The 13,745-nt window shown below is 42.1% G+C and overlaps 1 protein-coding gene across 2 annotated transcripts in view; it reads right to left on the bottom strand.

The window, feature by feature from the left end:
• LOC122552993 overlaps positions 1–13,745 on the bottom strand; it is a 69,293-nt gene that overhangs the window by 40,087 nt on the left and 15,461 nt on the right. For both annotated transcript variants that reach the window (XM_043696349.1, XM_043696350.1), the window contains exon 2: positions 8,967–9,830. In XM_043696349.1, coding sequence (XP_043552284.1) covers positions 8,967–8,975 — 9 coding nt within the window. In that variant the 5' untranslated portion in view covers positions 8,976–9,830. The remainder of the gene's footprint in view (positions 1–8,966; positions 9,831–13,745) is intronic.

Raw genomic sequence — 13,745 nt, forward strand, 5'->3', positions numbered from 1 at the left:
TCGATGTCCAACCAGATTGATTGTGGATCAGACAAGACCCAATCAGCTATGTAACCTAATAGGGAACTTAACTGGTATTTCCTAAAATCTGGGAAATCCAATCCTCCCCTTGCCTGTGGAAGCTGTAGCTTCTTCAGCTTAATGAGGGGCCGTCTATGATTCCAGATAAAGGAACCCAGCCAGCCATATAATTTACGTAGTGCCAGCCTCAGTAGCATCACTGGAAGCATTCTCATAGAGTATAGGAGACGGGGCAGGACATTCATTTTAATTAGTGCTATTAGTACCCAACCAGGAAATTGGAAGATCTCCCCATCGCTGGAGGTCCTGCCTTATCCTTTCCAGTAAATGCACAAAGTTAGCCTTATACAACTGACCAAATACTGGGGTAATAAAAATGCCTAAATATAAGAAACCCTCCAGGCCCCAACGAAAGGGAAAGTGGGATCCATCCACTAAGTGGGGTATCATAGCAAGGCCACCCATTGGCAAAGCCTCTGATTTTGAGGAATTAATTTTATAGCCTGAGAATGCGCTAAATGTATTAATAACTTGGATTAGGCGAGGTACGGACATCAGAGGATTACTGAGGAATAGAAGAACATCATCTGCATAAAGGGTAATTTTATGTTTACCTGTACCAATCCTCGGGGCCGTTATATTAGGATCAGCTCGTATAGCTTCTGCTAGTGGTTCAATTATTAGCGTAAATAACAATGGCGAGAGGGGACATCCCTGACGGCAGCACCTACCCACACTGAAGCTATCCGAACCTAATCCAATGGTAACCACAACTGCTTTGGGATCACTACACAATGTTGAGACCCATTTGGTAAACACCTGACCAACGCCAAACCTTTCCAATGTGTAAAACAAATATGACCATCCAACACTATCAAATGCCTTTTCCGCGTCTAATGAAACCACTACTCCTGGTATCTTTCACTGATGACAAGCTTGAATCATATTCAGAGCCCTTCTAACATTATTGGATGATCTACGGCCCTTAATAAACCCCGTCTGATCCTCCTTTATAATATGTGGCAGTACCCTTTCTAGTCTCAATGCTAACGTTTTAGAAAGGATTTTAAAATCTATATTTAGCAAGGATATTGGTCGATATGATATACAATCTTCTGGATCCTTTCCTTTTTTAAGGATAAGAGAGATATTTGCCTCTTTCAGCGAAGGCGGGAGACAGCCCTGACTATATGCATAGTTATACATGTCCATAAGTGGACCAGCCAATATTTCTGTAAATTCTTTATAGAATTCAGCTTGAAAACCATCTGGGCCAGGTGCCTTACCACTCTAAAGTTGCCTGATTGCGTCAAGTATTTCTTGGACTGTTAGGGAGCATTTAAGACCGATACGTGTTCTGGAGTTAGGCCCGGAAAGGTCAAGTTTTAAAAAAATGATTGCATCCTCCTCGTCCTGGCTTCACAATCCTGCGATTTATATAAATCAGAATAAAACTTTCTAAAGATTGCATTAAACCTTTTATGATCATGAGTCAAAATACCCATACTTTCCTTGATAGATGTGATTGTTTGAGGGGCCTTTTTTTTCTTTGTAAGAAATGCTAAGTATCTACCCAGTTTGTCGCCAAATTCATATAACTTTTGTTTTGCAAATAATATTTCCCTCTTAGCCGTTTGAGTAAGTGTGCTGTTTAGAGCTGTCCTAAGGGCCGTAATCCTTTGCAATTTAATAATAGAAGGTCTATCAGTGTATGCTGTTTCAGCTGCTTTTAAGCTGTTGTTCTCCCTTTAATCTTTTCTGGGTCGCTGAGTAGGAGATGATCAAGCCTCGCGTGTAAGCTTTGATGGTCTCCCACATCATTGATGGGTTGCTAGCCGTACCTAAATTAATTTCTAAAAAAGTTTTAAATTCTTGAGAGAAGTACTTTACAAATTTACTATCCTTCATCAGGAAGGGGTCCATACGCCAATGCCGGGGGGATGTCTCATTGTTCCTCGCCTTGATTTCCATATATACAGCAGAGTGGTCGGAAATTGCTATACTGCCTATTTTACAGAATAATATGGAATTTTAAAAAAACGAGGGGGCAAAAAAAAATCAATTCTGGTATGATATTTATGTGGATTGGAGTAAAAAGAAAAATCTCTGCCCTGTAGATGAAGGCATCTCCATACATCTACTAATCCTAATTCTTTATTCAGATCCACCAATTGTCTAGATCTGGGAGATACTCCTGCAGTACTCTTGGGAATCCTATCTATTTCTGGATCCATAATACAAATAAAGTCTCCCCCTATAATTATATGACGGGCACCAAGAGCCATCAATTTTGAGAAGGCTTCCGTTATAAATTTAAAGGGGTGTGCCGGGGGGCAGTACAAATTTAAAATCCCATATTCCTCTCCATTTATGAGGGCTTTAATCAGAATATATCATCCAGATATATCTTTTATCTGATTTAGAATTTTGAAAGGGAAATTCTTCCGAATAAGAATAACAACTCCCCTACTTTTTGAGCTAAAAGAAGAAAAAAAGGCCTGATCAAATCCACCCTGTCATAATTTCAAGTGTTCTTTATCCAACAGGTGTGTCTCCTGTAGGAGAGCTATATCAACTCTTTCTTTCTTGAGATTTGATAATATTTTCTTCCTTTTAAGTGGCGAATTACTCCCCTTGACATTCCAGGTGCACCACCCAACCGACTGATCAACCATAATCCTCTGGGCCAATCCGAGACCCATCGGGAGGGGGAACCCTATCCAGAACATCCCGAGCATAGAGCATATAAAATTCACAAAAATAAAGATTCTCTAATACACTCACAACAGTATAATAAACAGTGAGCACCCTACCCCCCCCACCCCCCAAAAAACTAACACCTGGAAATATTTGGTAATGTTAATACCATGTATAAACATATATAACTATAAAATTACAACCTCAGCAAATAATAATTAAATATAATAATACAAGATAACAAGGGAAAACAACCCCGTTCCTAGAGACAGAGGTAAAATAGAATAAGGTAACCACCTCCCCCCACCAACATTAACTAAACCACCCGGCTTATATATATATGTGTAGAATAATTTTTTTAAAACCAAGGGGGGGGAGAAAATCGTTAAATAGAGAACAAATAAATAAATCCCTCTCCCCACCCACCAAGATAATAGAGTGGGGGGGAAGGCAAACCAACATCCATTATCTCTTACAATTTATCTAAGAGAGTCCAAAAATTCCTTAGCCTTTTCCGACGATCCGAAGTTATACACGGATCCTTCATGGTTAAAGCGTAGCGTCGCTGGGTAGTGTAAGGAGTACTGAATTTTTAAGTCCCTTAAACACTTCTTTGCCTCATCGAATGCCTTCCTCTTTCGGACCAGAGTTGGGGAAAAGTCCTGGAATAACATATGCTTGGATCCTTTATTTATCATGGCTTGGGAATCTTTTCCAAGATTTCTAGAAGCTTCTAGGAGTATCTGCCTCTCCTTATGGCTCTGCAGCTAGAACAGGACCAGGCGGGGATGTTGGTTCGAGCCGGGCCCGCGTATTGCAACCCGGTAGGCCCATTCTACCATTACCTGGCCTAATCCGGCCTCCAGATTTAAAAGCTGTGGCAGCCACTGTTCGAGAAACACTGTAAGCTGGCCTTCCTCTTCCTGCTCAGGAAGGCCCAGCAAACGAATATTTTTTCGACGACCTCGATTATCAAGGTCATCAATGTGATTCTCTAAGGTCCAGACTCACTGTTCGAGAGTCCGGACCTGATCCACAGCCGATTGCGCTGTAGTTTCGGAGGTCGGCCTTTAGCTCCACCCCTCCGACTCGGTGCTCGATTTCTTAAAGTCTCGGTCGTGGTTTTGCAGCACGGCCGAGAGTGAGTCCATTCGGTTTCGGGATTCTTCAATAAAAGCGCGATCTTCCCATCCAGTTTGGAGATGATTTCCACAAGGCTTGCCACTGTAGGTAAGTCCCCCTGGGCGGCTGTGGACACCTCTGCTGCAGCTGGAGAGGGTGGGGGAGGGGTTCCTGCTTGCTGAGAGCTGTGGGCTCCCTTCCCTTTAGTCATTTTTACTAAAAATTAGATTGTTTAAATTTAATACTAAGCAACTAATTAAATTAAACAGCTATTTTAAATGATTTGGTGAGTGTGGTGGGGGTGGGTGACCTACTTTGCCCAAGTCTTGGGAGGAGCACTGTAGACTCAGACTTGTTGGGTCACCGCCATCTTGGATCCCCCCCGGATACGGATCGTTAGCTGTCTTCCTGTTTGTCCTATGTATTGTTTTGTGCAGTCCTTGCATGGGATTTTGTACACTACATTGATTTTGCTCATGCTGGGTAATGGGTCCTTTGTCCTGGTGAATTGTTGTCTGAGAGTGGCTGTTGGTTTGTGTGCTGTTATGAATCCTAGTGGTCGTAGTAGTCTGGCTGTCAGTTCAGAAATGTTCTTGATGTATGGTAACGTGGCTAGTCCTTTGGGTTGTGGCATGTCCTCATTCCATTGTCTTCCCCTTAGGCATCTGTTGATGAAATTGCGGTTGATGAAACACTGCCATTATAGGACAAGCCAAACAGAGAACAGCCAGGGAACTCCTAGAGGAATGGCACTCATCCACAGATTCTATCAACAAACACATCGACCTGAACCCAATATACCGGCCACTGCAGCAGACAGCTGGAACTGACAACCGGAAGCGGCAGAGACAAACCACTATAAATGCCAGAGGAAACATCACAGAAGCGCTTCACAGGAGGCTCCCAAGCACTGAGGATGTCACCTAGACAGGGGACGAAACGTCTGAAACACAAATTCCCAGCTCGGCGAACAGAACCACAACAGATTTCATAATGGTGACAACCAAGATTGGACATGCCCAACATTCTGCCCAAAATTCAGTGGAACAGTGCGTATGGTATACAAGAACACAATAATTGACTGACAGGAGTTTGTGAGAATGTTGTTGACCATCTTTTCAGATGTTGGATTGCTTCACTATGTTTGGTACTGAAGCAATCAACTATAGTATCACTCCATAACCAGGTTCAGTACAGTAAATATATTTTTGCTGAATAGGATCTTATGGTGAAGTGGCAATCAGACAGAAGGTCAAGTCTCCCCTGTCGAGGAGCTCTGCTGAAGTACCTGTAGTATTTAAAACATGTGACAGGACTGCCATTTCTCGGAAGAATTAAGAATGTACACTAGTTTGCAGAATAACAAAATAAAATTAGGGTTGCGCTGGCCTATGGAATGGGTCCCTTGCAGTCATATTGAATTGATAATTGGACATTATCCCCCTATTTCATGTAATGAGACTGTCTAAAGAACAGCAATTCACCAGTAATAGGAAAATCGTGATGGGTGCAGAGAAATGGACCAATTCACCAATATGGTGACTCTGTGTCCTTTGATGCTATTGGGCTAAAGGTTTGCAGGGGGTGCAAGAGGAGATGGTCCAATCATGGACTAGACACAATCGTCTAGGTAAACCTTCAGTAAATATAGGGACCTCACTAACTTGGTTAATGAAGTCATCCAGATAACTGTCAGGTTTCCAGATCTTGACTAACAAATATGGCCAAGAGAGAACAATGTGACGATGCAGTTATTGGAGTACGTGAAAAATGGGAGAGTTCAGGGATGTTTTCATAAAAAAATGATCAATGTTTGGTAAAATCTACAGTGCATGGATGGTTATGCTGAAGTGGTGAGTAGACAGGACTCCAGACTGAAAAATTACGGGTGAGAATAAAGAGGCTTGAAGGTACTCGAATTAATAAAAGTCACAAAGGAATCACTAACTGTGGCAACAGTAACTCCGCAGTTAAGGACAGAGCCGAGCTTGACTAAAATTAACCTATTTCCTTCAATGTATCAAAATGTCAAAGAGATTTGACAGGTCGATTTAAACTAAAATGTAGTATTAAGACATGTTAGGTATATTAGATCAGATGACCACAAACTTAATCAAAGAAATTACTTTTAGTAAATTAAATGGAAGAAAATTAAATGGAGAGTCAGATAGGTGTAGGGAGGGAATTCTAAAACGTTGGACCTCAATAGCTCAATGCTAGCTGTTGACAGTGGAGTGATTAAAATCAGGGATGCAGAAGTGGCTAAAATGCAATGAGGTAGTGATATTTGTCTTGATTGCCACTGCTGAGATTTTGTGGTCTCTGCCATCTCTGCCAATGGGGTGGTTAAGGTAATTCATTGTCCCTAATCCTCTCTTGGCTATACAGTGCATTAGGGCTGTCTAATTATCAGTAGTGGAGGAGAAAGTGAGGACTGCAGATGCTGGAGAGTCACAGTCAAAAAGTATGCTGCTGGAAAAGACTGTTTGGTCTTTAATTTAGACCACATGACCATTAGAGTTTGGAGCAGAATTATGCCATTCTGCCCATAATGGTCTGCTCTACCACTCAATCATGACTCAAATGTTTCTCAACCACATTTTCCTGCTTTCTCCCCATTACCCTTAATAATCAAGAACCTATCTCTCACTGGCTTAAGACACTAATGACTTGGCCTCCACAGCCCTCTGCAGCAATGAGTTCCACTGATACACCATCCTCTGGCTAAAGAAATTCTTCCTCAGCTCAGTTCACTTGAGGACTGTTAACCGTAATTCTATTCTGGGGATAACTTCTCCATTTGAGTGTTGTTTGACTTTTGGATATTCGTCATGGAGGATCTTGTTCCTCGTAGGCTTTATCATCGGTCCATTACTTTATCTGATGACCTTTCATTGCTTGAAGTTCTTTTGTAGAGCAGCACCTTCCTGCTAGCTCAGGTAGTTATATGTTCCATAACATCATCTGGAGAACATTCAACCTGATAAATGTCCATCATGGAAGACAGTCATTCTTCGAAAGAAGTACCATCTTACTTGGAGTATCTCTCTGATAAGAACAGGTTCTCTCTTCCTAATATCCTCGATGCTTAGGCAGGTAATTGCTTCATCTTGACCATATTCTGATGACACAAATCTGGATCACATGGAGTCATTAACAGCTTATCTCCTCCAATTTGTTGTTCGAGTTTGATATCTCTAGTTGTGGTTGTTTGACTCTGGGATTACAGAGTCACTCCCAGAGAAATATCATTCCCATCTCACGTTTTAAATCATTACATAACATACTCTCCCAGTCTATTTTTAATGGATTGTGGATGTAGTTTATGTTTTCTTTCCAAGTCCATGAAACTCTTACAATTCTGATGGGCTTAAGTATTTTTAGGTCTAAGGACTTTAAAATTTCTATCAAAGCTCTCCCAGCTTGGAAGTTGCACAGACTAGAAAAGTAATTCCCCCGAACTAAACTGAGAAACCAGGTTTTCTTGCTGTGGGGCTTAAATGGTCTTGTCTGAATTGAAAAACACAGATTCTTCTGAATTGAGACTTTAAACCTTAACTTCTGAAGTCAAAACTAACTTAATATCTTTAATATATTTCCCTATCCATCATAAACATATAGGGTAGGAATTCTACCATCCTTATTCTGTCTGGCCTACCTGTAACTCCAGACCAACAGCAAGGTAGTCAACTCTTAATTGCCCTCTGGACAATTAAAGATGGGCAATATATGCTGGCCCAGCCAGGGTCACCCCCAAAACCATGGATGAATAGAAAAAAGGCCTTGACGAAGGTCACAATCCAATCTTCACAAAATATTCAGAAACTGATCCATATATGCCACCTAGAGCTGGATTTTCCCTGGTGTGGCAAATTCATTAGACAGGCACTCTGCTCTTTCTATTATACACAACTAAAGAGCAGGATATTTCTGACAGGAAGTTTTTCTGAGCAGAGCTCCTTCAGAGATATGAAGCAGTATTTCCATTTCCTCATACATCAGAATTATCAGGGAAGGCTAATCATACCCCATTTTTCACACAGTCAACTGCCATTTTTTGATGATCTTAACAGTGAGATGAGCCTCACTATATTTGTCACTTAATTCTGACACACAGTTGACCACAGCCCACATCCCTCCAACCTAAGAACCTGCTTAAAATATTTCTATATAATATTTAGCTGTAATAAATATTAATTGGATTCTTCAATTTCACAATATCTGCATCCAATGCCTTATAATATACGAGATAACATGAACATTAGAATCAGCTAAAAGTATCCTGCTACAGCATATCCTGCAAAATATATCCTGCATAAGCTTATGCCTGAAACGTTGACTCACCAGCTCCTTGGATGCTGCTGACCCACTGTGCTTTTCCAGCACCAGACTTTTCCACTCTCACTACTAGATCTGGCATGTTTCCTTGAAATGCTTGAGGGCTAGGGAATAAAGTGGGCTGCTGAAAACTTAGATGAATTGGGGGAATTTGGGGTAAGTGCTAAGTACATAGATTTAACAGGGAATAAAACCATGAAGGGCATATGCACATTTGGGGATTCTCCAAGCCTTAAGAAACTGAGTTTGAAATTCACTCTTCAAGGAGTGACTGCTGTTACCTTTTCATTGTGCTGTAAATAACAAATGTGCAATGGAGAGGAAAATAGCTGTGATTACACCTGGGTGGGTGGGTGAGGGCTTCATTCTGAAAGGGAGGGGCTTCAATTTTGATCAATGTGAAGCATTTTAAAAGACAATACTATTTTGCAGACACACATACACTGAAGCTGAAATATACAAATCGTACACACTTTGTGAATCTTTGCCCAACTGGATGCAGTCCAAACCTTAGCCTTATGTATTCTTTACCATACCATACAGGTATTACTTAATTCCACTAATGCAACAGTTATGTTTGTTTGTTTGGAAAGATGAAGCCTAGATGCCATAGTAGCAATCCCCTAGCCAGCAGGGACAGCTCACTTTATACCTTGGCGAATGGAACATCACATAGTACAAAGCATGAATGAACTTGTTACAATGCTGTTATCGCAGTTAGACAGATTATCATACGGCTGATGGCATAAAGTGTTCATATTTACAAACATAAAAACTTACTGCCTCACCTGTGTCATCTGTATGCCTCGATCTGGGTTCCACTGTTGAGGTGGAGTTGTCTGCCCTACAATGGAACCTGTTGGCTTTACAGGTTTGGTTGAGTAACTCCAGGAGCATTTAAGGCTCGAGGGCCCAAATATCCTCTGCAGGTATACCTTCCTCAGCTGTACCTGAGAGTGCCAGGCACATCTAGAGAGTCCAGAGAAGAACCATACATGTCTCTGGTTCCTTCTCCAGTTAGATGCCTACAGGCACTGCCTTCCTCCTTTTGGGGGAAGGAGAGTCTGGTGTTGAGATCAGAGTCCCTTATTCCCTCCTCCACCTTGCTGCTGGTGTTAAGTGCCAATGTTAGAATGATACAGTACAGGTCGGTTGGTCTATTGAATGCACAGAATGCAAGCTGTCAAGTTTGCTGTGGAGACAGTCAGACGCTTGCATACCAGAGGTAGCAGGGTCCTAGCTGCATAGCTTCAGCCTTCGAGTTAGATTGCTCAGTGTTCCCAAAAAAAACCTACCTACTGATCCTGTATCCACCTGTCTATCTGTAAAATTGTTTACATCACAGGATCCTCCCCTGCCTGGAACTGAGCAGGTGCTTGGGCTCCAGCAGCCCTCCAAGTGTCAGCAATCTGAGATGTTTCTTTCACTGCCTGCTGTGTAGACATGGCAGGGGCATACTCATCTGCAGGTACTACTAACTCTGATCTCAGTAAAATACAGGTACAAGTATCTGAGCTGATGGGGAGTTCTGCAGGCAGCCTTGCCAATGCTTCAGCTAAATCATTTGGGCTTTCGTCCTCTGAAGGGGAGAGGGTGGCATGTTTTGCAGGGTGACTCTCTTGACCACAGCAACCACCGGTGCCTGCAGGAAACTAAACAGAACATCACAACTCAGATTAAAATCATAGAGGGTGATGGGAGTAACTAATAGTTTATAACAGTAAACAATATTTTGTACTCGGTTATTGGACGTAGAACTTTTAGCATCTCCACGATAAGATTCCAGCATTCACTTGCTGTGGTGAGGAGATGAATTTCTACCAGCAGCCTAGTTCTTTTAGCTGTTATACATTTTTTATATAATAAGAGAAATAGAGGGATTGAGTGAGATGAAAGGGGGTGCCACTGATGTTAATGCTGGGATAGGTGGGGGAAAGGTAGTGAGTTGTCCTGAGTCGGTCAGCAGGAGACATGCAGGATCAGAGTGCAGGATGTTGGGTAGGTGAGAATGAGGGAGGCTGCCAGGGTCTAGTGTCATGGCTAACTTTGTCCCTGAGGGAAGTGGAAGTCCTTCCTCTACATTACCCCATCCATCTGAACCTCATTCCCTGTCAGCAAAACTGAGCACCAATTTCCCCTGGACTGCCAAATCCAGGGTAAATTTATGCCACTATATGGGCCTTTCTCTGCTATCAGTGCTTGGCCATTGTGCATTAGCCTTTTAAATACAATGCAGATACCAGATGCCTGCATATCCCAGCAGAGTGAACACTTCTGACTACAATGAGTAGGAGAATTGGGCTAGCATCGGACAAGAGGGACATTTAAGAGACTGCTGGACATGCATATGGTCACAGAAATTTGAGGGTGCATACATGAGGATCAATGGTTGGCACAACATCGTGGGCTGAAGGGCCTGTTCTGTGCTGTACTGTTTTATTTCTAAGAGGAGTGATAAGGGTGTGATAGTTAGAGATGAGTTTGGGATTATTGTGCAAGAAACCTCGTTAGGCCTCGCTGGTAGAAAACCAATAAAACTTGATGAAAATAATACAGCCAAAGTATTGGAAAATTGAGCTCTAAGAGTCTATTAATTTTATGTTTTGATAAATCTTTGATTAATGGCCAGCGTAAACTCCACACATAACACTCAGCTTTGCTATCTTTATCCCAGGAAAAGTCCCCTGCCCAGTATGATTCAATTTGGAACTTTCCAGAAGCTTGAGATAGACTGTATTGCACAAGTAAAGGTGAACTGACTCTTAGCAGTTGGAGCCATTTCTTCAATGCCCATTTTAAAATGTAGCAGTCAAAGTGACATCTAAAGTAAAGAGGTGGGATATGCTTTGACTTGGCTTGGCTTTTGCTTTTTCATTTCCCCTCTATATTCAGCCTACTCTCTTACGTATTATTCTGTTGTCAACTTGTCATCTGCTGTAGCAGACTTTTTTTCACATTGCTCTATATCCTTTTTGTCATCAAGGGATCCTTGGAGTTGTTTTCCTGATCTTTCCCCTCCGTGTACAGATCTTGACTGTGCCTGATCTATCGCCTACTTTAAAGACAATCTACTGTTCAGTCACCATTTTACTTCCCACCCTTGATTCCAATTTATCTGGTCCAGATCGTTGTTACCTAATTGAAATTGGCTCTCCCACAATTAATAATTCTTACTTTGGATTGTCTTTTTACTCTTTTACTTAGACAACCGAAACATAGAAAATAGGGCCAGGAGTAGTCATTTCAATCCTTAACGCTCCTTCACTATTCAATCTGATCTCGGCTGATAATCCAACTTGGTGCTCTCTTCCTGCCTTTCTCACCACACAGTTTGATTCCTTTAGTCCCAAAAGACCTCCCACTGAAGACATTCAGTGTTTTGATCTCAACTGTTTACTGTGGCAGATAGTTCTACATGCCCATGACTCTCTGAGTGAAGAAATTTCTCTTCATCTCAGTCCTACATGGCCTACCCGATATCCTTGGATGATGACTCCATGCTCTAGACTTCCTGGTTATTGGGATCATCATTCGCATTTACCTTGTTTACTCCTATGAGATCTCTGCCCCCAGCACCACTTCTTCTGAACTCCAGTGAATATAGTCCATTCTGATTCAGTCTGTCTCCATACATCAGTCCTGCCACCCCAGGAATCTGTTTGCTAAACCTTTATGACACTTCCTCCAAAGCCAGAACATACTTCCTCAGGTAAGTAGAGCAACATTGCACACCAATACTCCAGACGTGGTTAGACGAAGGCCCTGGAAACCTGCAGCAGGAGATCTCTATTCCTGTAATCGAGTCCTGCTACTATGAAGGCAACATACCACTTGCTGCCTTCCCCACCTACTGAACCTAAATACATACTTTTAGTAACTGGTGTACAAAGACACTCTGGTCTTCTTGAGCCTTCCCCTTTACCCTCGTGTTTTACTGTTCAATGTGCCTTCTTATTTTTGTTACCAGAAGGAGATAACCTTATATTTTACTTCAGCTCCATGCATTTGCCCACTTACTTAACTTGTCCAAATCAATCTGAAGCATCTCTGCATTCTCCACAGATCACACTTCCACCCAGCTTTGTGCCATCTACAAACCTGGAGGGATTACATATAATTGCCTCATCTTAATCATTAATATATATTTGTTAATAGCTGGGGGACTAGGCATTGATCCCATTGGTACCCGACTGGTCACTGTCCGCAACTCAGAAAATGATCCATTTATTCCTACTCTATTTTTTCTATCTGTCAATCAGTTCTCTATCCATGTTGCGCTACCCTCAACTCCATGCACTTTCATTTTATAGAGAAAACTAGAGGGCATAGGTTTAAGGTGAGAGGGGAAAGATTTAAAAGGGAGCTGAGGGGCAACTTTTTCCTGCAGAGGGTGGTGCATCTCTGTAGCGTTGGGTCAAAATATTGAAACTTCCTCCAGTACTGGCATTGTAGATCTACCTATGGCACGTGGACTGCGGTGGTTCAAGAGGGCAGAGAGCCACCATTAATCAAAGACAACTAGGGATGGGCAACAAATCTTGGCAGAGCCAGTGATGCCCACATCATATGAGGGAATTAAAAAATGTGGAAGAGATCGTCATTCCAGAGTCGGGCTCCTGAGTCATACCGGCTCAACACAAAGTGGACCCACCCAAGGTGCCACATGAAACAGGAAGGCTGACAAAATCAGTAAATGGGATACTGAGGAACCTTGATTATGGGCGAGCAGTATTTCGATCAGTTAATCGAATTCCGGATAATTGAATACTGGGTAACAGTTTAGCCGAGCATCAGAGTCTTGTGATCTTGCCGGATAATTAGATATCTGGATAATCGAGGTTCCTCTGTATTCAGCGGAGGGAATATGAGATATTTAAACGTAATAGAAAGTAAATGGAATGAGCTGCCAGAGGAAGTGGTAGAGGTGGATACATATACAATATTTAAAGGACATTCGCACAGGTACTTGGATAGGAAAGGTTTAGAGGGATGTGGGCCAAATGCAGGTAAATGGGACTAGTTCAGCTCAGCTGGTTGATATGGACGAGTTGGGCCACAGTTGTTTCTGTGCTGTATGATTCTATGAAAGAGAGCAACCTGTGAAATCTAACTGCAAATCTACCAGGACCTGCAAGTACAGCACACTCCTTTACACTGCTGATAACTGGAGTACATATGTTCAGCTGCAGAAAAGACTGTTACCATCAGTAATCCAGACATATCTCAGCATTCCATGGCAGGACATGATCACCAACTTAGATCTATTTGATTAATCTGAGATTAATTCCATACACTCATTTCTAAGGCACAATGTCTGTGCTAGCTTACCACGCTTATGGAATGAACAACTGCTACACATTGAAAGACCTTCTCTGCAGTGAACTGGCCTCTGGATTCACAACATCATGAGTATCCACACTTTCACTTCAAGGATATCCACATGTCAGGTACAAAGGTGGTGGATATTGACATGGATAATTCAGTCACTTCTGCCTGTGACCTCTGGAGGCTAACTGTTGGGAAGAATATTGGAAGGGGCAAATGGAAATAAGAAATCCAGCTGGCCA

Source organism: Chiloscyllium plagiosum, chromosome 9, assembly GCF_004010195.1.
Source record: "Chiloscyllium plagiosum isolate BGI_BamShark_2017 chromosome 9, ASM401019v2, whole genome shotgun sequence".
NCBI classification, from domain to species: Eukaryota; Metazoa; Chordata; class Chondrichthyes; order Orectolobiformes; family Hemiscylliidae; genus Chiloscyllium; species Chiloscyllium plagiosum.